Source organism: Scomber japonicus, chromosome 10 (genome assembly GCF_027409825.1).
Source record: "Scomber japonicus isolate fScoJap1 chromosome 10, fScoJap1.pri, whole genome shotgun sequence".
NCBI lineage: Eukaryota > Metazoa > Chordata > Actinopteri > Scombriformes > Scombridae > Scomber > Scomber japonicus.
Genome location: NC_070587.1, coordinates 14,618,556 through 14,646,116, shown reverse-complemented (window position 1 = coordinate 14,646,116; position 27,561 = coordinate 14,618,556). Strand labels below are relative to the sequence as shown.

Sequence of the window (27,561 nt, the reverse complement as noted above, 5' to 3'; positions counted from 1 at the left end):
GTGCGCTCCACCCTTTTTTCCACCAACAGAAATTCCCAAGAGGAAGGGGAAGTTGTTTTTTGTTTTTTTTAACTCATCAGAGACAATATGTGCTGTACATCTCTTGTGTAAGGAGAACTGTGGTCTGAAGAGAAAGTGACTCACAGTGGAATACTGTTGCCTATTCAATAATGCTAGTCGCCATGGAAACTGCAGAGCTGACAAAAAGTGTTAAATGACTCCAGGAGCTGTCAATGACAAAATTAATTATTAGAGAAAATGCACCAGTACAAATCAGAGCACCTTATACCTGAAACACTTTTCAGGAATATTCTACTTACCCATTTATTCAAACATGTCTCACTTTGAAAAACGTCTGGCATTTTTTGACCCACCTAAAACAGCTGTGTTGTTTCTCTGTTCAGTCACACAGCAACTTGTGCTTATTGTTCAGGCCAGCTCAAGTTCAGACCTGTTTATTAGCTTGTGTCACTATCACGGCAAGTGAAAAAGAAGGTGTGAAAATTACAACAGATAAGATATGAAGAGGAAAATAGGGGTTAACAATCACCTCCTATGAATCTAATACTTATTTCATACAGCCAGTCTGAGAATATAAAATGCTTCTGTATCTGTCTAGTACTCTCACACTCTATTTTGTGCTGTGACAGCATCTAGTTAGGATTAAATTCACAGCGTTGGCCCTTTGCTCCCCTCTTACTCCCGACTTCTCTTCCTGTTATTCTGTCTCTCCTGTGAGCCTTTTCCTGTCACCTGATGGTCAGAGATAGAGCGTAGAAATATAGAAAAAAATAGAAAAGGTTAAGGGGATCTGTGAGGAATGGTCTGTTTTTACTCTTGTCTGCACATTTTTAAATAAAACCAACATTTTTTACTTGCATGAGGGGATTCAGCATGATTTTATCAGTCACAAGTGGACCATCTCATGTTATAAAAATAAAAAGCACTTCCTCCTACAGAAGCTGACCTTGCAAGTCTGACTAATGACCATCAATGAGATCAAATTCCTTCTTGTTCATTCATACACTGATACCAGACCACATAACACATGACTTTACTTACACAGCAAGCAAAACTCTTTGATTAACAGGAGACATAGGCACTGAAAGCTGTGAAAGTCAAGTGTTTGTCCATATCAAATAACTACCTACTTACTTACTCACCCTGCCTTTAAAGATAGGCCAGTGGGTGTACACATGGATACATTTCAGTGCCGCTGGCAGGCGTGCGCGCTCTGCCAGGACAGTGCTAATGACTGAGTCATGTTGTACCACTGTTGAAAAGAGCACTGACACAGAGGAAACCGAGCTGATGGATACGCACTGGTAGTGGTGAGGCAGGCACAGTGCAGTGTTATAGATGAAAAATCCCCAACCACACTGGCCTTTTCTGTGACTAACAGACCTTCTGATGGCGACAGGGTTCAGAGAGCTCAGTGGCAAGTCCGGACGCCAAACAGCATCCCATGTATGGTCCTCAAAAGAGCTCTGTGGCTAAAAGTGGCAGGCAGAGGTAAAGCAAAACACTGATAAAGCAGAATCATGACTGCAGACAGGAGAGGTGGGAAGTTGAGGTCATGGGTGGGATGCTGAAAGTGGCGTTAAGAGAGAGACGGGGAATCTGAGTGATGACTGGCATCTAAAGTGGTGTTTGGGTTCATGTTGTCTGACTAAATTGGGAAAGAGACTAAACAAGAGAAAGAGAAACTCACTGCTCCTCGAGTCTTTTATTAAAAAACAGGATAATTTAAATAAAATGTCTTTAGATATATTTACATTATTTAAGACAGCTTTCTGCTTGGCTTAATCTATGACATAAAAAAAATGTGCCTCATTTGTCTGTCTCTTCTTGTTGAGTCACAGCTACAAAAGCCGAACATCATTCATCAACCAGAAAATTGATGAGGGCAGTCCTGGGAGAGAGGATGGCTCTCCTGACGCTGCGCTCGCTGAGAATCTTTTGTCCGAGTTCGCTCTCCAGTACCAGCTTCTGCACCCGATCTGTATCTTTGGACACCTGCAGAGGCACCGTTACGGTCCCACAGGCCTTGTTGTTTATCTGAAGGTGAAGAGATAAATAGATGAGAGAAGTAATAGACATGTTCTACTTTTAACAAGTCTTCATCTGAAGTTCTGCCCCTTCAAGCTGTGCCTAAACTCTTTCTTTGGCATAACGGTCCCAAAATAACAGACTCCACCCCTCATTCCGCATACAGCAAACTCTTCAAACACATAGTTAGTGGTAGGTATGGGAAGGACACTCAGAGTCTAGTATGTTTAGAAACAAGTGTATGTGTGTGCATGGTGAATGTGAACATCCAGAGTTCCTGTGTGAGCTCATGTCTTTGGAAGTGGTTGAAAATTAATGCTGTGTCCATGCATGCGTGTGTGTGTGTGTGTGTGTGTGTGTGTGTGTGTGTGTGAGAGTGTCTGAGGCCACTCAGCTGTGGCCTCCATTTTGGGACAAACCCAAGTACATGATTAGAGGACAGAGGGAGTGAGGTTGCCTCCACAGGGCTGAGGAAGCCCACAACAGAGAGCTCAGTCTGAAGTAAAACCAACATCATCATCAGCAGGAACTGCAGCTCAAATATATGACCGTGTGTGAATGTGTGTGTGCATGTGTGTTACGGGAGAGGCAGCACATTAAGATCACTTCTGTGTATACAAGATGTTAATAAGAATGCAGAAATGAAAATGTGTAAAGGATTATATTTTCGACTCACAGACATAGCAAATACACATAGGAAAAGGGTTGTCCACACACACTCTATAATATCCATCATCTTCCTTGTCTCTGTCAGATTACAGAGGCAGAACCCAAACAGTGTAAGACAGTTGCTGCTAGTCAGCTGACTGTTTGCTCTCATCACACATCATGTGTGTGTGTGTGTGTGTGTGTGAGAGAGAGAGAGAGAGGATTAGAGGGTTCTCTCAAGGGATTCGACCCGCTAGAGATAAAATAAAGTCAGATTAAAACAGTTTCAACATTAATCTATTAACAGAGCCAATGTCCAGTGCTCTGTGAAGACTGAAACATGTGTGTGTGTGTTCATGTGTGTATTTGTATACTTTCATGTGCCAGTGTTTTATGCTTGCAATTTATCCATGTTGATTTTCAGAAGTGTCCCATCACAGTTGGATATTTTCTCTGATTGTCTGTACGCCTTTGAAAGTGCACACACACCCGTTTTCTGATTCCGGATGATGACATACACTGGCAAACTGAAGGCTTTCACTATTTATTTGATTGAGCTCATGGGAAGAAAAAAAACGACACAGGAATGGAGAGAGAGAGTAACAGTGAGTCAGGAATAACATGTTCATGGCTTTTAATTATTGACTCACTTGTCTATTTAGCTTAAAGTGCACCACTTGACATGCAGACGCACACACACACACATACACACACTAATCATAGGCTCTCCTGAAAATTACAGACTATGAATGTAATCATGGACTAAGACTTTGGATTTAAGAGTGGAGAGTTTGAGTGAAAATGCTGCCGGATGCAAGAGTGGATGTGTGTGCATATGCCTATTAATAAAAGTTATGTGAACAAAATGAGTAAAGTGTTGCTGCTGAACAAAAACCTTTCACCTTAAAAATTAAAAATGAAGGCATTAAGAGTAAAGATTTTGCTTTTAGCTGGCTAGATTTTTGTTCATCCATTCTGGAACCTTTGTGAATGTTCACACACACAAAAGAAGAAATAAAGTCAACATGGGCCAGGATGTATATAAGACAGAAGAGAGTTTGCAGATGGAGTGCCTCAGAGCACCACTGTGTGATCCTACCAGAACAGAAAGCTCCACAAATTCAGGGGCCTCCAGGTACTCAGGGTCCACGGTGGGCCAGGGCTGTTGCAGGACGTCTCCTCCTTGCTGGAGGAGGGGGCTGAGGGGATTTTTCACCTGGCAAAGACCTGGGACAGATCCAAGGGGAAACACAACAGAATAACATACCTGCTTTCACACATTCACTCAATACTTGTGTTGTATGTTAATGCTGTGTTACACACGCATTAAACCATCTTAAATTCAGCCAGAGAAATGTTTCTCTTTATTTGTTTTTTCCTATTTTACTGAGAATAAAATACTGGGTCTAGGGTCACTCAACAACCTAACAAGCCCACCACCCTTGTCCTGATTGTCAGTTAAACCAGCAAGTATATACATCCCACTGGAGGCACAAGGGAAGGATGTGAACTTCCTCTATCCTGCACTGTGTGCGTAAATCACAAACAAGTGAAAGTGAAAAGCACCATGTGACTGAGTACAGCAGGGGTCACATATCCCTCACTTATATGTCCTGTTAATAAAACAGATTTTAAAATCCTGTATGTGAGCACAAACTAAATGCATGGAGCCGCTATTTGAAAACACACACACCTCTTCTTCCTAGCCATCGTCGGTCAAGCTCTCTGAACGTGGCTATCAGCTGGACTTTACGTTTTTCCGTGAACCTCTCTTCTCTCAGTTTGTGTACGTGTGACAATGAGGGGATGTCCTCAAGGCTCAAGGGCAAGCTTCCACGTGAGGCACAAAAAAAATTACGCTAGATCTTCCTTTCTATTGTTTGTTTTCTACAGTCGGCCAAGAGCTCACAGCACTGCTTTCAGTTTTGTTTGAAGGACACCAAATGTAGTTCAGGTAAGCTGTACTGTAGAAAATGAAAAAAAAGTCTCAGTGTCACTTTCCACTTATTTACTTTATGACTGTTGATTACATCACTTTTGGGCGTTCACTGGTATTAGATAAGCAGCAGTGTCAACATTATGTTAATCTGAGGCCATTTCCTCTAACAGATATTAGAAATAACACAATTTTACCACAATAATTCACATATTTCTGTCACTGTCAATCTAAACTGTTACCCACACATTGGGGAAATTCCATTGATTTTCACAAAACTAGATCAATTAAATCAACAACAGACAAATAGACATCCCCAGCTGTCTCTCATGACAACCAAAACCTTGCCTCCTGCGTGTGTGTAAGATCTGTCTTTGTATGCATCATTCATCATTTGTGAATATTTTGCATGTCACCAACCTGCCCAAAGTTCAGAGGCCAGGTGAGGTGCCATGGGTGCAGTCATCATAACCACCGCAGCCAGGGCTTCCTCAAACTCCACGCTGTGCTGCACCACCCTGACTGTTGCACTCTGAACACATGCACAAACAAATGGGATGTTCATTGAGTTATTGAGTAATTAAAGGTAAACAGGATGTGTTCATTTTTCTAAGTACCACAGTGGACACTCACAGTCAGTGTGTTGGTAAGCCCCATCAGGCGAGAAATAGCTGCATTGAAAAGGAAGTCCTCTGTGAAGTGAGACGTGACCTGTCACAGACAAGAGGAAAAAAAAGCAACGAGTGAGACAATCCATTATGTTATATTCTGTTTTAGTTCATTTACATCATCTGCTTCCTTTACTTCATCGACTGTCATGATATATTTGCTCCTTTTATCACTATGTGCACCAGCTGAAGGCAGACAGCGATCTACATGTCAACATTCCCCCGCTTTGGCCTTCTGGGAAGAACAACCCTTTTGGGAAGGGCCTTAGGGAAGAGGAGGTCGATCACTGAGGCTTTTCTGAGGGACGGATCAAAGGACGGCCTCGGCTTTGGGAGCTTAGGGCAAACAGCCTGGCACCCTTCCCTGAGGGGTGGAGAATCAAACCTGGCAGCGAAAGGAGGCTATTTATAAAGCGTGAAAGGAAACTGAGTGGATTTAAAATCAATTTCCAACCCCTCCTTCTTATAGTCTTTACTCTGAGGGTTTCAGGTTACTATGGAAAGGCTGGACTATGTACTGCCGGACTGTGCAATGAGTGGCATATTACCTTGGACTGTCACTGTGCTATTACTTTTGGTTACCATACCATGCCATAACAGTTCAGTCTATTTCCATATAAAAAGAGTAAAGGAAATAGAGCTTTAAGGCTGCATACTCAAGAACACAAATAGATAAAAAGGTGAAACATGTAATAGTGTGAATCCATTTTTTGACAGAGGATGAAAACTTTCCTGCAGTGAAAAACTGTGATTTTGAAAATGAGCCTATGACTGACCCCTACAGGAATTCTGACCTTTTTTTCAGAATTCTGAGATTAAAGTCAGAATTCTGCCTCTGCCAAAAAAATCCTCCCTAAATTTTCTTTCTTTTTAGGTTTTGGAAAAAAGTCTAAATTCTGACTTTTTTCTCAGATTTTTTTTTTTTTTTCAGTGGCCCTAATACTCTTCTGTAGTTAAATGACGCCACTGTAAGACATTTTTTTCAGCTGGTCTGAGGCTACCTCTTGAATAGCGTAGTTCTTGTTCTCCCAGATCTTCTTGGTCTCTGCCATCTCTTTCTTCCTCAGCAGGGAGGGGCTGGGGACGTCTCCGAGCTGTCGAGCCCCCCTCAGTTTGGTTACCAGCTGCCATAGCCGAGACTGCCATCGCAGAACACCAGGAAGAGCGTCGGCTGAGGTGGCAAACACACACAGATGCAGAGGAAAAAGATCATTTGACGTAGTGTAGGAGAGATTCCACACATTTAAAAACAGGGAATCCAACTTCATTTTGAATCTTCAATGTTTAATAATAACTTCAGCTCACTCTTGACATTCCAGAGGATGTCCTGTTCAGGTGGTGCAGCATAAAGGATGTACAGACGAACTGTGTCCACACCATACTGCTGCACCACCTCTTGAGGGTCTAGACCGTTGTGCTTAGATTTGCTCATCTTCTCCCACGTCACCTCAATAGGAACACCGCTCAGCGCTACCGGCTCTTTACCTAGGGGAGGCAGGTTAAGAAGTCAGAGATAAGTTGACAAGACCTTCAGCCACTTCCAGAAGGAGAGAACACATGACACCCATTCTAAAGTCTTTACATTGGTTACCTGTTTGCTTTCATATTGATTTTTAAATTCTTTTACTTGTTCTTAAAGAACTTCATGGTTTAGCACCAGCATATTTATCACAATTGCTGACAGTGTATGAACCAATACAGCTCCTCAGGTCCTCAGGCAGGAATTTTTTAGTTTGTCCAAAAGTTAAAACTGAAACCTAAGGAGAGTCAGCGTTTGTTTTTTGCGCTACAAGCCGTTGGAACAGACCGCCTGAGGACCTGAGAGCAGCTCAAAGTGTGGACATTTTAAAAAGGAAACTCAAAACCCACCTGTTCAGCCCGGCTTTTGATAGAAATCTTAGTGTACAATTATATTCTCATTCTATAATTTTATCTCCTCATCAATTTTATTTGTCTATTTCTTTGGTCTTTTAGTCTCTTTCTTTATCAAGTTTTAGTCCAGTTTATATTAAACTCCTTCTTCTACTTTACTTTTTTTTGTCTTTTTAATCTATTTTAACCTGTTTTTTTTACTCTGACTTTTATAATAAACCTTTTCTCTGTTTCTTTCTTATATTTTTAATTATTTTTATCTGTCTAATTATTTATTTCCGTGTTTATTTACATTTTTTAAGCATTATCATTTTTATTTTCTCTTGCGTGCATTGGTGTCCAGTTTTGTCTTTAAATTGTTCTGTTTTATTCCTTTTTAAAATTACTATTATTATTATTATTATTATTATTTTTTTATTTTGTCTTTTTATTCCGTCTTATTATCAACTTGTCAATCACATAACTGTAAAGCACTTTGAACTACACTTGTCTGTATGAAAGGTGCTACTGTATATGAATAAAGTTTGATTGATTGAATGACTCCAATGCTTTTCTTTGAATGGTCAAAATTAAAAAAAACAAGTTTAACCACACTTGTTTAGCTATTAAATTCCTCTCTGACTGTATATTTATTTATTTTTATTTTTTCTTACTGGCTCTTTTTTTGATCACAATTAGTGAAAGACAGACAAAAAGGATCAGTTTCAACACGTTCTGCTGATTCACTTCACCACAGGAGTGAATCTAACCAGAGGATCCTTGCTGTGCCTACATAAGAAACACATGTAAGGGAGTCTACAAGTCTGAGTCCTGTAAGCCACCAGCTTTCCTTCCCTTGTAAGCCACAGGTATCTCACGTTTATCCTTTACCAAGCAATAGAGAGAATCCTTGAGTTAGAAGCCAGTTGAAAGAGACTTATTTCTCTTCAAAAGGACTCCTTCTGATTTGAGAAGCTAGATAACTTGCCATATAACTGGGAAAAGCTAAGAAATAGAGAGCATAAAATAGAGAAGGGTATATTGATAACTACAAACTACAAACAAAAAAGATGTTTTTTGTGTCCTGTTTGAGCGGTCTTATCTGGCAAAACCACATGGCAGGATGCCTGCTCTCTCCTCTCCAGTCTGTTAAAGATGTGTCACATTGACAAACACGCTGCAGATTCAGGTAGCATGTACCTGTGAAGTTTATTTCTTGTCTCTTTAGGTACTGGCCGCTGTGTGCCAGTTTGAAAGTCTGGCCCTTGATCAGACCCTGGACCAGCAGCTTCCGAAAAGGCTCCCTGAGAGACAGAGAGAGGGTTCATTAATGTAAACACACAAACTGTGAAGTGTATGCACACAAACAGCTGGTGAAGCACTATACCTGTGTGCCACGAGACCCTGGTCCTGGCAGAAGTGACCAAGGAAGCGAGCATAGTACAAGTGCATGACAGCATGCTCCTTTCCTCCGATGTACACGTCCACAGGCAGCCAGTGATCCGCTAGGTGGCGCTCAAAGGGCCTGGAGAGGAAGAGCAGGTTAAAGTGGAAGCTCTCACTGACTTCAGGAGTCCAAACTGGTATCAAGAGTAATGCTGGGTACAACAGTAACAATGAATAAGACTTTTAAAAAGATCTTTGATGCTTAGTAAAGCTGTTATTTCTGCTCAAACACTGTGTTAAAGATCAAGACATCATTTTTCCCATCTTTTCTGTTGATGAAGTTTATGTAGAAGTGTTCTATTCTATGTTTATTAATGTTTGATTTATTCCAAGAAAACTGCTGTTGCTACCTCTTTTAATATGAAATACATGTCGTTTTTTTTCATTCCAGGAAACACGGACACAATATGTTTAGAGCAGTTAATTTAAGACCCTAGATTAATCACTGTGGTGTTAACCAGAATAGCAAAGACTTTTATCTATATAAAATGGCATAATATAGTTCTTGAAAATGTTTTGTCAGATGGCACATGTGCATACACTTCCTCTAGGGGGCAGGCTGTATCTGACACAGTGATAGATCTCTCTCTCTCTCTCTCTCTCTCTCTCTCTCTCTCTCTCTCTCTCTCTCTCTCTCTCTCTCTCTCTCTCTCTCTCTCTCTCTCTCTCTCTCTCTCTCTCTCTCTCTCTCTCTCTCTCTCTCTCTCTCTCTCTCTCTCTCTCTCTCTCTCTCTCCCCTCTCTCTCTCCCCCTCTCTCTCTCTCTCTCTCTCCCCCTCTCTCTCTCCCCCTCTCTCTCCCCCTCTCTCTCTCCCTCTCTCTCCCTCTCTCTCCCTCTCTCTCTCTCCCTCTCTCTCCCTCTCCCTCTCCCTCAAACATACTACAGTAATGTGTGTTCAAAGCTCATCTCTGAGACCTACACTCAGCTTCACATATGAGTGAGTAAGTAGTTGTGGAGAAAAATATATCGCAGATTAATGGAGACTGAGTTGTTAGGTGCATGCTGTTAGCTTGACTGGCATGCTGGTCAGCAGAGGCAGGGATTCCACCTAATGATGCTTTTTAGGGCAGACTGCTATCTCTGTGTCACCTATCACACCGGTAATTACTCTCTTCCACACCTCTCTGCTTCTCGCCCTCCTTCTCTGGCTGATGGTGTCTGGGGGATATTGAACTGAGGGGGTGGGCTGGGGGGAGTTATGAACTCACACAGCTGAAAATAATTTAGCCTGTTTGTTGGCATCGGGCCAGGCACCTCTAATACATAACCACACACACTTCCATTTCCTTCCATCTCTTACTCGCCACTTTCAACATCTCTTGCTTTCCTTTTTTTCATCACTTCCCTCTGTGCCCATAAGGCTCAGCAGGCCAACTGAAATGCACAAATAGTGTAATTGCTTTTTCTGTTGTGCCATAATCCGTCCTGCTAAGAAAAGTGATGGGGAGCGCGGTTCCCCTCCCTCCCTTTTAAAGCAGCTTTACAGCTAGGTCAGGGCGCTGGGAAATTAATCTCTTTTGTTAAGCTTGGGGTATCGCCACCATCCCAGCAGGTGACAGCCATGGCTCCATAATCCCTATTGGCTGCAAATTCACCTCCTAGGCAAGTGTGTGCATTTGTGTGAGTGTGACTGTGTGTAAAGAGAGCAGAGTGATATGTACACAGCAGTATATGCATGTTTGAAGTGGGTAAGTGGGAGAGAGTGGGTGGCCTTAGACTGTGCATAATTATGTGTTTGAGTGTAACTTTCCAAGACTGTATGCAGAACAAAGATGTGGGGGTTATTTTAGATCTAAAAACAGACCTATGTGCTTATCCACCCACTGTTGGAGACACTTGTGCAACTTTTGTTTTCATTTTTCTCAAACGAACAGAGTGAAAATAAGATCTGTGCAATTTGTGCTAAAATCTGTCACAATGTGTGAAACATTTAGTAATAAGAGCTTGCATTTGGTGGCTAAACTGAGACCAGATTGGATGAAAACAGCAAAGTGAATTCTCAGGAGGAGGATGGACAATACCTTTCTGTGTTATGAGGGTCTGTGTATCTGAAGTAATACCAGGCTGAGTCCACAAATGTGTCCATGGTGTCCGTCTCTCTCCTCGCTGTGCCTTTACATCTGCCAAAGAGAAGGAGACAAGGAGAGTTGGCAGAGACTACGCGAAGAAAAAAAAATTAGGCTGACGAATTAGAACGCAAACAAATGAACGATCTTTGTTTGTATGCTTACAGAAATGGCACATTATGTGATTGTGTGTGTGTGTGTGTGTGTGTGTGTGTGTGTGTGTGTGTGTGTGTGTGTGTCTGAAACTGACTCCATCTGGCTGTGGAGGTCATGTCCCTGTAGAGAAGCACAACTGAAGCCAGACTGGCACCAGAGTGCTGTTCCTGTGCCCTGATTAACAGGCTGTGCTAACAGGGAACGAACTGGCAGGCCTAACACATGATCATGTGTTTGTGTTGGAAATGCCACCTCACACCCCTTTTTTTCCAAGCCAAACAGTGCTTGGTACGTGATGTGAATCTGCCACCATCACTTTCACAAGTGAAAGTGAGGACATCCGCAAAGACACAGGAAAGTGTTTTTCGTTCAGATTTAAAGCACTTAACGGAACGGTGAAAGCGTCTGCCTTTCACTTCATAATGAGTCTCAACAGAGTTAAAATCAGTGTCCCAGAAAGATAAACAGAGAATGTGAAACAGAGCAGGAACAGTTTCCTGGACCTGATGGGATGTCTTGCTGTCTTTTTCTGTCTGTCCACCCATCTGATATTTTCACTCACATTCATCTCACAATCAAAATTTTAATCTCAAGCACACTCAATAAGAGGAAAAACTCCTCAACCACCTACAACACTAGTCTATAATAAGGCTGTGATGATGAGCTAAGAGCTGAAGGTTGCCTAGCAACAAGGCTAAGGTGTAGCAAGGTTAATATTTAGAAGCCAGGTGTTATTTCATATAATGAAAACTTATCTCCACAAAGCCCCTTTTATCACAAAAGTATCCAAAAATAGAAATGAAGAGCCATTTAGTGCATAAAAATCTGCTTGAGGAAGTGAGATTTCTCACCTTTTCTCTCATACCAGACTGGCCAATCAGAGGCCAGATTGTGGCCATTTGCCAGACAGCTGGTACTGAGCTACAGTCAGACTACCGGGGATCAGATTAGACAACTCACAGGCATACTCTCTCTCTGAAGATGGCCCATCTCTGAGCCATGAAAGGAGCCTAACAACAAAACTAAGTAACTAAATCTGAAGCAACCAGTGCGACCGTGCATGCGAGTTTGTTGGATGAGCCAGAGAAAGGCAAAGGCTCTCGAACAGATGAGGCAAGACAGGCAGCTGCCCACTCCACAAAAGCTCTCTTCACATGGAAAACAGCCCTCCATCTGTTGAGTGAATGCGTGCACTATGCTAACTATGCAGTCTCTCCCTTTACCTGTGAATTCACGCAACAACACACACTTGCACACACCTTCTCGGCCGGCGAGACTAAGCTGAGGCAGGGTTCCTGTTGGCAGGCCAATTTACAGTATTGCAGAAGGCCGGAGACAAGATGAGCGTGTAGGAAATGACTTCCTCAAGGACAGATAAAACTCCATTTCTGCCGCTCATCTCTCATCATCCTGCTCCTCTGTGTTCCACTCAAACTTTAATTGGACATGGTCGACGAGTGAAGAGAACAAATTTCCGCAGACACTTAACAACGGAGGGGAGATGGGTAGAGAGGAGATAACGGCGTCTTTGCGATTATAGCCATCAATCACCACTGATGGGAGGAATTATAGTAGCTTTGTGGAAGTGAGTGAACACAATCTGATGACTTGTGCCATCTGCGACTGAGTGGGCCATTGTTTTAATCAACATGGTGCCGTGATGGTGATTAGTCTTATTCAGGGAGGAATTCCCATGCCAGCGAGGGCCTCTCGTCTGAGCAGGCATTCTGCATTCATGACCATTTTCAAACTCTGAGATGATTCAAAGTCAGTCTGATGTGTGTGTTTGTATGTGTGTGTGTGTGTGAGATTGCATCCGTGTACAAAGGTAAATGTGTGTGCGGGCATGCACAGTATTTGCGTGTCTCCCTCGAGGCACAGCTGGCTTATGTAACTGCCATCATCATCATCTCATGCTGCTCCTGTCACAGATGCCACTCATTACATAACTGCTTCAGAACAAAAGTATTAATCACACAATTCACAGGTTCGCTCTCAGCGCTCCATGTTCTTGTAAAGCTGTCCGTCCTCTCAGCCTGCCCGACAGCGGGGCTCATTTTGTCAGAGCTGGTCTCCCGGGGAAATACAGGAAGTGCAGAGGAGAGGGGCTGTCACTGGAGAGGGTTTAATCATAATTCAATTCTCACTCTGCGAAAACACTGTAATGGACAGGATCATTTCCCCAATCGACTGTGTTGTGCCAAAAAGAAATAACACATCCTCCACCCTTTCTGCATCCCATTTACAACCTCACACATCCAAATGGAGCCACTGATCTACATGAGATAGTGGTGAATCAGAGTCTCAAGAACGGCACTTTCGCAGGAGATGGACGACTGACTCAAGAGAGTTTAAGTATGTCAGTAGGAGGGATTGTTCAGGAGCTCCGTCCTTCATCCTCCATAGCTAGCGTTGCAGTTCTGTGATGCATTTGATGTGCTTCTTTTTGTGTATGTCAATAATAGGACGTGACACCTGCTGTCATGTTATTATAGAATAAAACATTGATTCCAAGTTACTACACTTTTAACTTCACTGTACCTGGTAAAGAGAAAATGTGAGCTTGCAAGTCAGAACAAACTACTACTAAAGCATCACTGAATTTAATGATTAAATAAACCAAATGTTGTATATAATAATCATGAGGACTAACACTGACATGATAAATGCATATTTTCAGAACAGGGTTCTCTTTAGTTTGTAATATATCATGAAAGAGGTTGGACTATAACATAAAAGAGACCCTTACAGGTGATTTTGGCTGTGATACTTTCATGAAACATAAACGTAAAGAATATAAATGATGCATCGCAGTGACCTCACCTGGGACATGTACAGTTTACCCAGTCTTGAGCCGCCTCCAGAGGCGAAGCACCCTTTCCTGTGAGAGACGGCAGCTTTGGCAGTGTTACCGGTAACTCCTCTTCAGGGACTGCGACTGGACCACAAGACCCACAGTGCACAACAGGGATGGGTGTGCCCCAGTACCGTTGTCTTGATATCAACCAATCTCTGAGCTTTGAGCTGGTAAGGTGGCCGCCAACCTTCTGCTCTCTGGCCTTCTGGGTAATGGAGTCAAAAGCCTGCTCTCTGGTGAAGCCTGAGAACTGTACATTGACATAAATATTAAAGAGGGAAAGTGTACTAGACTTGTGAATTATTAACATATTATCAGTTGTTTGGTCATCATCACCTGATCGGAGTTGATCAGAGTTTGTGTCCCATCTTCGTGGTTTTCAACAACAGTGGTCCACTTCAAATTTAGAGCTGTGGCCACAGACAGATCGTCTTCACTACAGTCTGGGATGCCTGGCAGACACAGGAGCAGTATGAAGAGAGAACAGTAGAAAAAACAAACACAGACAAAAACACACCTACAATCAATCTCTCTAGAGTGCAAAAAAATCCTCCCTGTGGTGATGTTAGGCATGTTGTGATGTGACTAATCGTTATCAGTCCCTGGGGTTCCACCTCCACTCACTGTGAGACTAACACACAATGGTTTCCCATCATTACGGCACCCGCAATACTGCACAGACACAGTATTTTATCTTCATTTACTTTACATGTCCTCGTTTGTTGTTGGCGCAGGTTTAGAGGAAAATCAAGAAAGGAATGATGACTTTTTTTTAAAATCGATCTCATCAGCTTACTGCATGAAGACATGTTTCTATTAGTTCATACATCACCTCTACAGTACCAGCTCCAAGACACATAAAAAGACCAGTAACCTACCAATCACAGTATCCAGGTAGCCATCAAACGCCACTTTGTGTGATATAACCAGGGGAACCTTGTGGCCGGTGAACAGATTGTGAGCGGTGACCTCTGACAGGGAGTCTGGGAAGCAGAGGGCAGGAGGTGTGAGAGCTGCAGCGCTGCCTCCCCTGGTAGCTCATTATCAACAATCAAGGGACCTCAAGGGAATCCCAATTAACATACACTCAAGGCAACTACAGTTCTTACAACCACAATATAAAGATATTTACACGTGCTGCACACAGTCCAATACATATATCCATATATGAGAAAGGCATACATGCAGCAGAAATACTGTAGATGCTGTCATTATGTCTCAATATCACAATTGATTTTTGCACAATTGCACTGCTTTTGTTAATTAGACAGTTCTCAGTATTGATTGCTACACCCTGATGAACTCTGACAGCATGAATTGGCTGTTGAGAATAAAAATGATTTTAAACATGCAATTTAAGCTTCCCTTCTCTCTTCCTCAAATACAGGAAATCATACAGTACCAGTCAAAAGTTTGGACTCACCTTCCCATTTCAGTTTAATGACAATTCTGTCTAAACTCTGGTACTGTTCATCTAAAACTAAGGCTGGGGTCTGTATAGAGAGATGCTCACCTCTGCCTGGCTGAAATGCTTTCTCCAGGGCAGAGCGGACTGAGCTGCTGCCGTGCAGCAGTCTGTGGGAGGGCAGGATAGCCAGGTAAGCAGCTCCATATACCGCCTCTGGGGAGGAGCTGTAGCCCGACAAGGTCTCCCCCGTCTCCTCCCCGTTCACCTGGGAGATAAGAGATAAGGTATGTTGGACTCTAAGAGCTTCAGTGTGAAAACAGCCACACTGCAGCCGAACTAATTAGGTTGATTCACTCTGGCTGTCACGCAAAATGGTTTATTTTAGGGCTGCAACTAACGATTTATTTTCAGTATTGATTAATCTATGGATTATTTTCTCGCTTAATCAATTAGTTCAAGAAACCAGAAAATATTTACCTTACTTACCCTAGCTTGAACCAGAAAAGTTTAGCATTCTTTCTTAAAAATCTCAACACCCAAAACAATTAATCCATTATCAAAATAGTTGGTGATTAATTTTGTTGATCAACTAATCAATTGACTAATCATTACAGCTCTCTCAACACATTAAGTTAACAGTTTAAAATATTGCATTATGGTTTTTGGTACGGAAACATCTGTGATTTTGTAATATTGAAAAAAACCTTTTCAGTACCTCAACAGACAATTCATATATTACTTCGTAGACCTTTGATAATTTATTAATAGCTTTAGTAACTTATTCAGTAGAAACATCAAAGAGCATCTTTTTTTTGCATATAAATATGAATTCAGTTTTGTCTGCTTTGTCAAACCGAGTAAAGTGATTTTAAGTTCACGTTTTACAATGTTAAAGTAATTTGTCATTATTTTTTTAAGTTTGTATAATAAATGTATCATTTATTATACAAACTTTTTTTTAAAGACAAACGTAAAAAATAAAATGTATTTATACACAGCATCTTGAGGCTGTGAGATGTGCATGTGACATATACTGTACAGAGCTCTTTTAAACATAATAAGGACTCAATCCTTTAATTATTCATAGATGACACTCATTCTAGGGGGTTCTGAGGTAATTAGTATATGTCATGTTATAAAAGACATGTTAATATCAAGCTTCAGTCCCCTGGAGAGATAATTCAGAGAACAGTCCCAGTAACAATCTATGATAATAGGATAGAAGACAAGGCTCTATCCAATTAACTTAACGACCCCTGGTTTAAACTTGAATTACATATTCTGCCAGAGAAACACCTTCTCATTCAGAACAACACACAAACGCAATCCTCATAACACAACACTCACATCCTCTTCCCTCGAGAAACATGATGACTTTTTAAATTAAAGGACGAATTCAGCAACAATATTTCTGATTCTTTCTAAAGGAGAACCGTTTAATAAAAGCCACTCAAGTGAGCTTTTTGCGTCCACTCCTTTCCAATTGATGGACGTGTGAAGAACCGTAAATACAGCTCTCTGAAAAATCAATAGAAACTAATCTCTGACATCATCTGTTTGGGTAAATTGCTGCTTGCAGATAGAGATGAATCTGCTGGATACGAACAGCGAGAGTTAAGATTTTCCATGTTTTGCTACAGTTTTAATGGGGATATATAAATGAACAGAGGAGCAAGTAATCAGGGCTCATCGAGAAAGAGATGAAAAACAGAGGCTTTGAAGAGGGAAACAGGAAACACTTGAGAGATTGAAAGAAAGAATTATGAATGAATACAAAATGGAGCTGTGATTCACCTCAAGTTTAAAATCGAAGTAGCAGCCGCTGCATTCTCCAATCCAGTTTGCCTGCATGGCTTTGACCCCATACCACTCGGGAAGGTCAGCCAGGGCATCCAGGAGAGGCTGGAGGAGGGAGGCAGGAACAAAGAAAAGACATGAGTTTACTACTTTGTACATGTTTGGAAACAGTTCATTTTCCACTACACTGTAGGAAAAAGAGATGTTTGTAGTGGTACCTCAAGTACATGGCTGTCTAGGATAATGTAATTGACTCCAACTCAGTGTGGCCTCTTTCAAAGCCAAGCCAATTTATTCTGACAAAGCAGCCGAGCTGGCCAGGTCACATTATGCAGACAAAGAGGGATTTTCAAAAATCCTGACCTCCACTCGCCCTACTTTCCATGATATCACAAACCAATCGGCTATAAAGTGCGAGCGCTCTCACACTCTCACACTCTCCCTCTCTCCCTCTCCCTCTCCCTCTCTCTCTCTCTCTCTCTCTCTCTCTCTCTCTCTCTCTCTCTCTCTCTCTCTCTCTCTCTCTCTCTCTCTCTCTCTCTCTCTCTCTCTCTCTCTCTCTCTCTCTCTCTCTCTCTCTCTCTCTCTCTCTCTCTCTCTCTCTCTCTCTCTCACACACACACACAAAACACAACAGTTATTCTACGTGATTAAAGGAGGCTATGCATAACAACGAGGTTGAAGCCAAAAAGCCACAGCTGGGTAACAGAGATGTTACAACTCTAGTTCTCTTTCAGTCTGTCACAATCTATTTCCCACAATCCCTCACACACTGCCGCTCAGCATGCAACTTTCTCAACGAAAGCAATATCAATACAAACATAAACACGGGCTATAGTCATCACTAGCGTGAAAGCAGAGTGTGTCAGTTATGGATTTGCTCCAGAGTGGAAGAAGAGAGACATAAATACTGCAGAAAAGTGTGTCAGCATGACTGAGAGACTCTTGGATGGGGACACAGCAAAACAAAGAAAGAAAGAAAGAAGACAAAGCGGTGGCAGCAGCAGCACAGCGATGACGGAAAAGTAATGATGGCTTTAAAGTGAGAGGCGGTAAATGATTTCACTTTCCTGGGCAAAAAAATTGTAGTTTGGCACAAAAAGAGGAGTAACTGAAAGATGTACAACAAGGTCAAGAGTCTCCATGGCAACGAAGAAAAGCTTGAGCGAGAAAGCCTTGTATAGCAATAACCAAGAAGTGTGTGTTTGTATGTGTTTGACAAAGAAACATCAAGAGCACTTCAGATAAAATGCAGCCATGCTAATGTACGTGTTTACTGAAGGGGATTTGCAAACTCTGAGTTTACCTCACGTATAATTTCTGGAAGTTATGTTGACGTTAGAGTAATATTATGATTGAACAACACACCGAGCACTCAGTTGGTGAATCATTTAGCTGTCAGAGCTGTGCAACAAGGAGATGGGCATGTGCGCCTGAGTGCAACAAGTGTGATTATGCATGAAATTGGAAACTCTGCTGTTGCCACGTGATCATTTTGTATTGTGCACACAACAAATAAAAAAATCCATATTATTAATAATATGCAGTCATCTGTGTCCTGGAAGAAACAATGTGGTTACAATTCATGAGAAAGTCTTTCAGCACGACGCACGACAAACTGATGGCCGCTGAATAATTGTTGCTGACTTCAAACACGTGTGCAGGCGAGCACAAAAAGTAGGAAATCACAGTCCAATTACAGTGTTTTTTCTTTGGCAGGCCTCCGTTTTGACGAGGTCTGTCTTTCTCACTTCTTTTCCTTAACACCTCCCTCTTCCTTCCTTCCCACTTCTCCGCTTTGTCAGAGAAAATTAGAAATGCACATTGTCACAGTAGGCTGCTTCCACCTCCACTCACACTTCTGACATGGACAAGCATGGGCGCCTTCAGCACTGGGTGAGGCTTGAATGTGGACAAAGTGATGACAAAATGACAAACCTGGCAAAAAAAAATTAACATTACACTCAAAGGACAGTATTTTGCTTGTTTGAGCAAATCTTATACTTTTTCTAACTCTCTTAACTCTTCTAACTCTCTCTAACTTCACACCTCTCAGGCAGTGAAAAGTTTCTATTTTTCTATTATTTAACCACAGCATTCAAATCAACTCAGACAAATTAGACAGTTAATTTTGTTACACTCGTTCTACCTGCCCCTCTCATGGCACCAGTTTTCCACACTTTAACCAAATATTCTCTTAGAAAATGATTAACTTAACTTTGGATGGATTTATGTGTGTGAGAAAATTTCTTTCCACACATAAAACAAAACCCCTTTTCTTCTAGAGGGTACAGTAACTATGCAGAGTGTGTCCACATGTCCAACAATGCATGTGCATGTGCTGCATGTTTAATGCATGAACTCACTTTCCTGTGGTTGACTCATATGAGTCCAAAGGGGGCAATTTCACCCTGCACCAGGCCTGCTCCCCTCTGTGCTAAAAAAGGTGGAGGCTTCTCATCAGCCGGGCCGCCTGACGGTATTACCCCGAGTCAGTCGGTGTCTGTAGTTGGTCGGGGGAAGCCGGGCTACAAATTACAGTCTCCAGGGGTCTGATTGCAGAACCAGAGAGGCAGGCCTGCAGCTGCTGCGACTGAACTGTCAGCCATGATTGTTATCAGAGGGCTCTGCTGCTCATTTCGGCCCGAATGAAGCTGCTGCTGGCCAGCCATTGAGGCGCCACTGGTCACGCACACACATACAGCACATGCACACACACTAAAGAGCCATACCTTGGCATAGTTTGTGGTCTTGATGAACCATTGTGTGAGCAGCTTCTGCTCCACCAGAGCACCAGACCTCCAAGAGCGGCCATTTTCATCCACCTGCTCATCAGCCAGCACTGTCTGGTCAACAGGGTCCCAGTTCACCACAGCCTGGAACACACACACACACACACACACACACACACACACACACACACACACACACACACACACACACACACACACACACACACACACACACACACACACACACACACACACACACACACACACACACACACACACACACACACACACACACACACAGAGCTTAGCAAGTAGCTTGAATTGAATAGACAGACCACAAGCTTTATTTCAAGGTTGTCCCCATTTCATTACACTTTATCAAAAGGCTTCTACAAAGTTTGCTGCTTATCATTGCGCTCATTTTCATATTATTCCATCCAAAAGAAAACCAGGATAAGCACTTTAGTGTAAAAACACAATCCTACCTCTTTCTGATAGGCCAGTCCAGCTTTAAACAGCTTAATAAACAGATACTGTGTCCACCTGTAGTAGTCTGGAAGACAAGTGGTGACTTCCTGTCAAGAAAAGTCAAATTTAGGTCAACACTGTGAGCAAACCCAATGTAAACTTACCAAACTCTCTGGTTGATGTTCACTTCTTATTTCTACTCACCCGATCCCAGTTAAAGCAAAGGCCGAGGCTGTTCAGCTGCTCCCGCATGGACTGTATGTTACTGAGGAGATGACGCAGAACAGCAACAAGTGAGAAGTGTGTAAATGATTTATGCTCACTAAAGAAAGACGTGATAAATGTACCTTTTAGTCCACTCCTCTGGGTCCAGACCTCTCTCAATGGCTGCGTTCTCTGCTGGAAGTCCAAAAGCATCCCAACCCATTGGATTTAACACCTGCGGATGCAGTTAGGAACTCTGTGTTAGCACCCAAATCTTTAACTGTAACAACTTTGACTATCAGTTAATTTTTTTTAAATAGCTTATGAAGCAGAAATGCCTGAGAAATGATTTGTTTTCAGCTTTTAAATGTGGGGATTGCTGCTTTTTTCAGTTATTAAATGTAATGTTGAATTACATCTGCAACAATAAATCAATCTACATATTAATCAATAATGGAAATAATAATTGCACAATCCCACTCTGTATCAAGTACATTTGTAGTGACCAACTAAACCATAACGCACTTTAATGATGGCTGACTTTCTGTGAGTTTGGTCCTTTTGTTGCCTATTCTGATATAAAATGAGGATCTGAGCCAGCTGTACCAGTAAAAACAAAAATATGTCACCTCCAGCTCTTTTATGAGGGAATTTATCCAGCCAAATAGTGTTGGGTTTCCCTAAATGCAGCACAGGATGGACTCTATATGATAATGCGTTGTCCCCCTGCTGATCTAAACTCCATTACATGCTGTGGTTCATAGATGTATCCTGCAATTTAATGCAGCTGTTATATAATGTAAGAGCAAGGCTGAGTTGAGAGGATGTGGATGTGACAGCTTTAAATACTAAACAGCCTTTAATGTCTGTATGGAATTGCTACAAATGAATTTCTTAAACACCACCATCATCTGCTGCCACTTCCTCTCTATGACTGCTTCCATATTTTTATTCACTTCCACATTTTATTGCCCTTCTTTGTAACATTACACCCTCCTTGACACGAATCATTGCCGACTACTTTTCTTTAGACTCATTTCTTTCCCCTCAAACTCCTCAGCTGCGTTTTTTTTTTTTTTTTGCTTGCTGTGATAGAGAGACGAGATAAAAGTGCAGCAGTGGAAGGCATGAGCAAAGTAGAGGAGCAGCCAAGTGACAAGGAGTCGAGGACTGGAGAGGATCGCTGTACGGACTCTATTGGGTCTGATGTTTCAGATGAATTGGTATCCTTGGTAACTGCATGGCTCTCATTTGTAAAGCCTAGCACTGGATGGTATTAGGCTAAGAGAGACCACTGTGACTGCTCGGGAGGAATACAGGCACACTGAGAGTCAGGCAAAAGCTGAAGATAACCTATGTAAATAACAAAGCAGAGAAAAACATGCGCCTCATTAGGATGGATACTCTACTACGTTGTTTAGTCAGAGTAAAACTCCATTAAGTCAGACCGTATTCATGAGGCGTTGTTACAGGGAATGGCTGTGATGGACAGGCCGCGTTAGTGAGCTCAATTCTCAAAGTTCAAAGAGAGTGGCAGAGGCAAATTATCTTTTCACTGCTAATAGCTTCAGCTCCACTTATCCTTATGTCCACACAATGCATAAAGACTGGTCCCAGTTTTTACAGGCTCATTCTTAACCTGTTATCATGGAGACATTTCAGAGCGCTAGTGACTGGAGGCGAAGGAAAATGAACATAGGAGAAACTGGAGGCTGTTTTTATGACAATCTGTCCGCTGTAATGTAGAGGACGTCAGTGCCAACCTGTGACAGATTCATCCATTCACAGCTCCAGGCTCTTCTCTATCACAGCAGGAAGGACAGGAGTGCTAGGAGGCTGATTTTGTGAATGTGGGGCCACACTGCTTCATGCAAGTGTCCACCCACACGGTCGCAGCTAAAAGACTCACTCCATCTGTGGCAGCTTTGAAATGCAAAACCAATACTCTAAATGAAACTCTTGTCATTCCTGATCCCGACTATGTTAGTGTCTTTCAGAGCTCGCTATGCAATTAAATAAATTCAGCTTATTCATTATTCATTACCAAACACCTTTTGTCATTTAAGTTTCCTAATTTTACACTACAGATCATGTGCACAAACACCTGCAGAATGAAGGACAGGAAGAAGATAAGCATGATTCATTTATTTTCATTTAAAATCATTAAAAGGATCAGTTCACCTAAATTATGAAAAAAAAAAAAATCTGATCTACTGCCGCTATGGTGGAATCTCACTGTGCAGTTTTGATTTAAAGAAATAATTTGACATTTGGGGATATACACTCGTTAATTTTCTGAACAAGAGTGCCATGAGAAGACAGACTCTCATTCTTATACCTGTGTGGTTAATATGAAGCTACAGCCAGAAGCCTGTTTTTTTAGTTTAGCATTAAGACTAAAAACAATAGGAAACAGCTAACGTAGCTAACTGTTTCACATCCAAATCTAACCAACACATTACATCTTGTTTGTTTAATCCATTCAATTTACTTCATCTAATGAGCTAAGTAAGCCATGGACACCTTGAAGATCGTCTGAAGACAAGTTAAAATACTTTGAATAATCATTTGTGTTTGATAAGGTTACCAATTACCTAATCAAAAGCTATAAAATGACAAATTCCCTTCTCACTCATTGTAAATATGTTTCACTTGTAAAGGTTTAACAGCTGCATACAAGATGTCCTCATTTCAGTGTATGTAGACATGTTGTGTCTGTTCTCAGTGTTTGTACACTGAAAGCTTCAAGTTTCCATATCACACTTGTGTAAGTGGTATACTGGTCAACCACTGGCTCCAAAGGAGGTGTAATGTCACAAATTATGCCCATAGGCCCGCTCCTTAAACTCAGATTTAAGGTGAGCTCTGAGAAACTCTCCATTTTCACCAGATGAAGGTAAAACCTGATTTCTATTGTGAAACTCTGCACAGTGAAGCTCAAACATCCAACTAAAGTAATAATAAGAAAAACATATTTTTGAGTGAGGGGGACTATAATCATTTGGACTATTTGTTTAGGACAAAGTAAGAGAAAGTTTTCTTGTTCTACAGTGAACAAATAACAGGAATGCACACTAATCATGACATTAAATGCTCTGTAATTTTGAGATTTGATGAGATGTTGTTGTAGGACAACAGAAAATTTGGTCTGAGTAGAAATCATTGTATTTCATTATTTAAAAGACCATTAAATCTCCTTGAAAGCCAGAAAATAGCTGCAGGGTGTGACCATCAGCAGAACGTAACTCCCTTAATTAACTAGTGAATAGACTGTGAGCATACAGCGGAACAAGGTTTGCTTTCTGACAGATGCTGAGAGTACACTCTTGGGCAGGAAGTAATTGCCAGTCATGTGAAACTGTGTTTCTGTTTGGGGAGGAAACAGACTGCAGGTAAGAGAGATACAACCCTCAAAATCCACCTGGAAAATAAAAAGAAAGAAAGGAGAGGCTTTTCATAAACCACCTTATCGTCCGATGGTGTGAGGAAAACCCAAAGGGAAAGAGCTGAACATAGGTTGTCACTGTGATGTCAGAGGATGCGAGTGACAGCAGGAGCTCGATCCTTGTGTCAGACACCGGTCACAGCTTCATCAACGCCCACAGTTTAGTGGACTCAAACAGAGTGCTGAATATCGATCGCAACGCTTTGATTTGAAACAGAGTCGAGTCAATAACACACTCGAGTGCCTGAGATCGAGAGTATGGATTTTACTTTTACCTTATTTACACCCAATTGTAACAATAAAAGGAGATATAAATGGAGAGGTTCAAACTTCTTCTGCTACTACTTATGTTATCACAAATTGTCAGCCAACAAGAACCATGTGTATCTTCCCTATGAAAAGGTTCTATGGGTTTAAAAAGTCCATAAAAAATGTGTCTGTGAAGACTGTGTAAAGTAAAAACTCCAAAGTTTTTATCCAACAACATAAAAATATATAACCAGGTAACTGCAACAAAAAAACTATGTAATAAAACACTAAAAAATCTGAATTAAACAATAACGTTATAGATTAGAGATCAATGCCCTGGACTAAAATAATGTTCATGATGCTCAGATGTGCAGTGGGCCACACACTTAGAAATTCAAGCACAGAAAAATCTAATTACACGCTTCCTGGATTGTATAAACTTTGGTTGCGTAACTGCAGCAGTGTGAGGAGGTATCATCATGTTACCACATTACATTAATGCTATAGATAGTGCATTATATTATGTGCACACTGTGAGAGGAGAGCGTGAGTAAAGTGATAGGCAGCATCACAGTTGAGTGAGTGAGTGTAAGCAGAGATGATATTAATAATATTCTCAATTATGTGTTGTGTACATGCAGCCATTTAAAAAAAGAACAAACAGAAGCAGCTCTTCTGTGGAAGAGTGCAGCTCCTCTTTGTAAGCAAAGATTCATAAAATGTGGAGATGCAGTCATGTCAAACACATAGCGATCAACCAGCTCTAATTGAGAGACTAATGATAGTTTAGCCAAATTAAATATTTTCAAGACATTTGAAGTGAGGAAAGCTTGTGTTAAAACTGAAACAAGGCAGCGTGCTACATTAAAATATGCCCCTCTAGTGCTTCCGAAGGTGGCACATCCTTTGTTATTTTAGGAGGAAGAGTCACTAAATTATATAACTGAAGAAAAACAGGGTAGTAAGAAAAAGTGTGGCGAGGGGGAGATAACAAGCAACAAAGAGACACAGGCATAAATGAAAAGTTAAAAGCTTCACAACTGGATTGTTTTTGTCCTTAATGGACATGACACCTGTTTTGAGAAGTGATGTATGGAGAAAAGTGAGTATGCATTCGAAATAACCTTTAAACTTAACGATGACAACAAATCTGTCATTGAATGTCATTTCACCCAAATATTGTTTAAATTCTCGTTTCAATGAATATGTGTTACATTTAACTCCACCTACCATTTTTGGTGCTCAAATACTGTGGAAAATCCTCTTTGCCATCTATTATTCCATTCCCTTGATCTTATAATTTGCATTCAATGTTCTTTCAAAAGTCTCTCTAACTTCTACTTTTAGGAAAAAGTCGTGTACATTCATAAAAAGTGGTGAAATGGTGATGACATGTACCTGATGTCCTCTCATTCTTTGGAAGTGGCCAAGTGTGTCGCTGATAGTGTACACCCGCACGTGGCCCATGTGCAGTCGCCCAGATGGGTATGGAAACATGGAGAGGACATAAAACTTCTTCTTGTTGGAGCTCTGTGAAAATAATAATAATGTAAACAGCCATTAAGAAAATCTCATGGGATGGGGAGGGGATCAAAAAACTTTTAATCCTGAGAGACTACAATAACAGTGTAAGAGATCACCTCATTATCAGTCTGCCTTTTGAATGAGTCTTGAATAAAGGATACTGCATTAACCTGATGAGGTCAGGACAGGAATAATAACTCATCACACACAGAGCGGGAGTGCTGACTTCTGGTGTATTACTGTATGAGGCTCCTACAGCGTCTGATTATAGAGGCTGAACCTGAGCGGCGGCAGCGCTGATTATGGATGGTTTGCAGTCACAACACCGTTTCCACAGCAACACTGTAAGTACCGCTTACATCCAGCTATACGTGATTACAGGAAACCTGAGCCATGAATTTTTCAATAAATTAATTAATTAGGACCAGGGCTGTCATGAATGCACTTAATCACTGTCAGCCTCTCCCAGACAGCCACACGCTCAGATCATTAGGATATAAAATCAGCCGGAGCTCTGAGTCCCAGATGAGCTACAAGGGCCAGTAATAGTTGAGAAACATCCGGATGGATGCTTAATGACCTATTAATCTTTTCTTTTTTTTTAAAAGGCTAAAATGTGTTTCAATGTTTACATACAGATTTCTCTAGACTGATGGGTTTAGTGAATGTGGATTTTGCAGCACAGTAAGTGAAAAAATGACTCGAAAATGGGCTGGAACAACATTGGGTTTTGGACTAAATTTTCACTTTTACAGCAGCTGTTTTTACAGTGTGAGTGATGTCAAAAAAGAGCAGATTTAAAAGCCAGCACTTCTGTCCATTACATGAAAGACTTTCTGCAATTTCATGCACATTAGTCTCCCGTTTTTTAATGTTATCCTGGTTTTGATCTCTTTTGGGTGATGTATGAAGTTTACATCTAACACGAGAAACCTGGTTATTGATATACAGTATGTGTATACATCATCATTTCGGTATAACAGTTTCTGATCATCTGCCTGCAGGTGCGTGCTGATTCTTAAACGTCATCCACTCATTTCTGTAACGGCTGAGTCACCTCAACATTTTTTGGCTCCTAGGTTAAACCCTGCTTCACATAAAGCTGACAGGATTCAGTTGACAGAAAATTAATTACCGGTAGTCACTATTTTCATGTTCATATTATTGTTAGAGCTCCATAATGACAAACATTTCCTGGTTCCAGCTTCTCAAATATAAGAATTTGCTGCTTTTCTCTGTTGTTAAGTGAAAATCTTGTCAGATCAATCAACAGTGAAAAATAATCATTACTTGCAGCTGTAGCGCCAAGTATTACTCCAATAAATTAAGTTTTGACTTTTCTTTTCAGCATTTCATCATTTACATCATATTTTGTTCTTTTACTGACTAATTAATAAATAGCTTGTATATAATCGTTAAAAAAACATCTAAATAATAATAATGAATACATAGCTTAAGTTGAAGACACAGCTGCAAGCATGGAAGAGAATAATCAGAGATGTGGATAAGGTAACACACAACCTGGATACTCAGAGAACTTCACTGAGCTTAAGACTGAAGGCCGTCTCACCTCCTCCAGTGTATCCTTCCGCCACTGAGCCATGATTCGTGGGTGCCACCATTCTTCCACTCGGCGTCGGGTCTCTGTCCGATAGTCCTTCTCCCACACTCCTGTTTCACTGAACAGGGTGCGGGTACTGGGGGACAGGAGGCAGGGTACTGGGTTCAAGAGAGCACCCCTGATTTGGGCAGACCGAGCCACACCCAGAGGATACAGAGCCAACCTTCTCACTGACACCTGCATGGTTCTGTCACCTGAAACAGGCAGAGAGATGGGATGATGGTGTCAGGTCAGTTTTCTGGAGGCAGGTTATAAAAAGAGGAGCTCAAAAGATGGATTCATTAATTTGTTAATCTGTTATTTTAATAACAATGTAATTTAAGACATTTACTAAGCACATGCCAAATATTTTCAAACTCCAGCGTCTACTTTTGTCTTTTTTTTACACTGTAAATTTGATGCCTTTGAGTTATGGACTGTTGGTCAGCCAAAACAA

The 27,561-nt window shown here is 41.3% G+C and overlaps 1 protein-coding gene across 1 annotated transcript in view; it reads right to left on the bottom strand.

The window, feature by feature from the left end:
* Positions 1 to 1,717: 1,717 nt before the first annotated feature.
* Positions 1,718 to 27,561, bottom strand: part of lars2 (leucyl-tRNA synthetase 2, mitochondrial) — a 29,541-nt gene continuing 3,697 nt past the window's right edge. Inside the window, exons 2-21 of the mRNA XM_053327568.1 lie at positions 27,075 to 27,319; positions 25,379 to 25,510; positions 20,430 to 20,521; positions 20,287 to 20,347; positions 20,100 to 20,189; positions 19,615 to 19,758; positions 16,880 to 16,987; positions 15,191 to 15,350; positions 14,556 to 14,660; positions 14,014 to 14,129; positions 13,644 to 13,927; positions 10,620 to 10,718; positions 8,540 to 8,677; positions 8,353 to 8,456; positions 6,607 to 6,786; positions 6,303 to 6,472; positions 5,267 to 5,344; positions 5,054 to 5,165; positions 3,797 to 3,924; positions 1,718 to 2,058 (exon numbers count right to left, since the gene is read on the bottom strand). Coding sequence (XP_053183543.1) covers positions 1,879 to 2,058; positions 3,797 to 3,924; positions 5,054 to 5,165; positions 5,267 to 5,344; positions 6,303 to 6,472; positions 6,607 to 6,786; positions 8,353 to 8,456; positions 8,540 to 8,677; positions 10,620 to 10,718; positions 13,644 to 13,927; positions 14,014 to 14,129; positions 14,556 to 14,660; positions 15,191 to 15,350; positions 16,880 to 16,987; positions 19,615 to 19,758; positions 20,100 to 20,189; positions 20,287 to 20,347; positions 20,430 to 20,521; positions 25,379 to 25,510; positions 27,075 to 27,308 — 2,715 coding nt within the window. The 5' untranslated portion in view covers positions 27,309 to 27,319 and the 3' untranslated portion in view covers positions 1,718 to 1,878. The remainder of the gene's footprint in view (positions 2,059 to 3,796; positions 3,925 to 5,053; positions 5,166 to 5,266; positions 5,345 to 6,302; positions 6,473 to 6,606; positions 6,787 to 8,352; positions 8,457 to 8,539; positions 8,678 to 10,619; positions 10,719 to 13,643; positions 13,928 to 14,013; positions 14,130 to 14,555; positions 14,661 to 15,190; positions 15,351 to 16,879; positions 16,988 to 19,614; positions 19,759 to 20,099; positions 20,190 to 20,286; positions 20,348 to 20,429; positions 20,522 to 25,378; positions 25,511 to 27,074; positions 27,320 to 27,561) is intronic.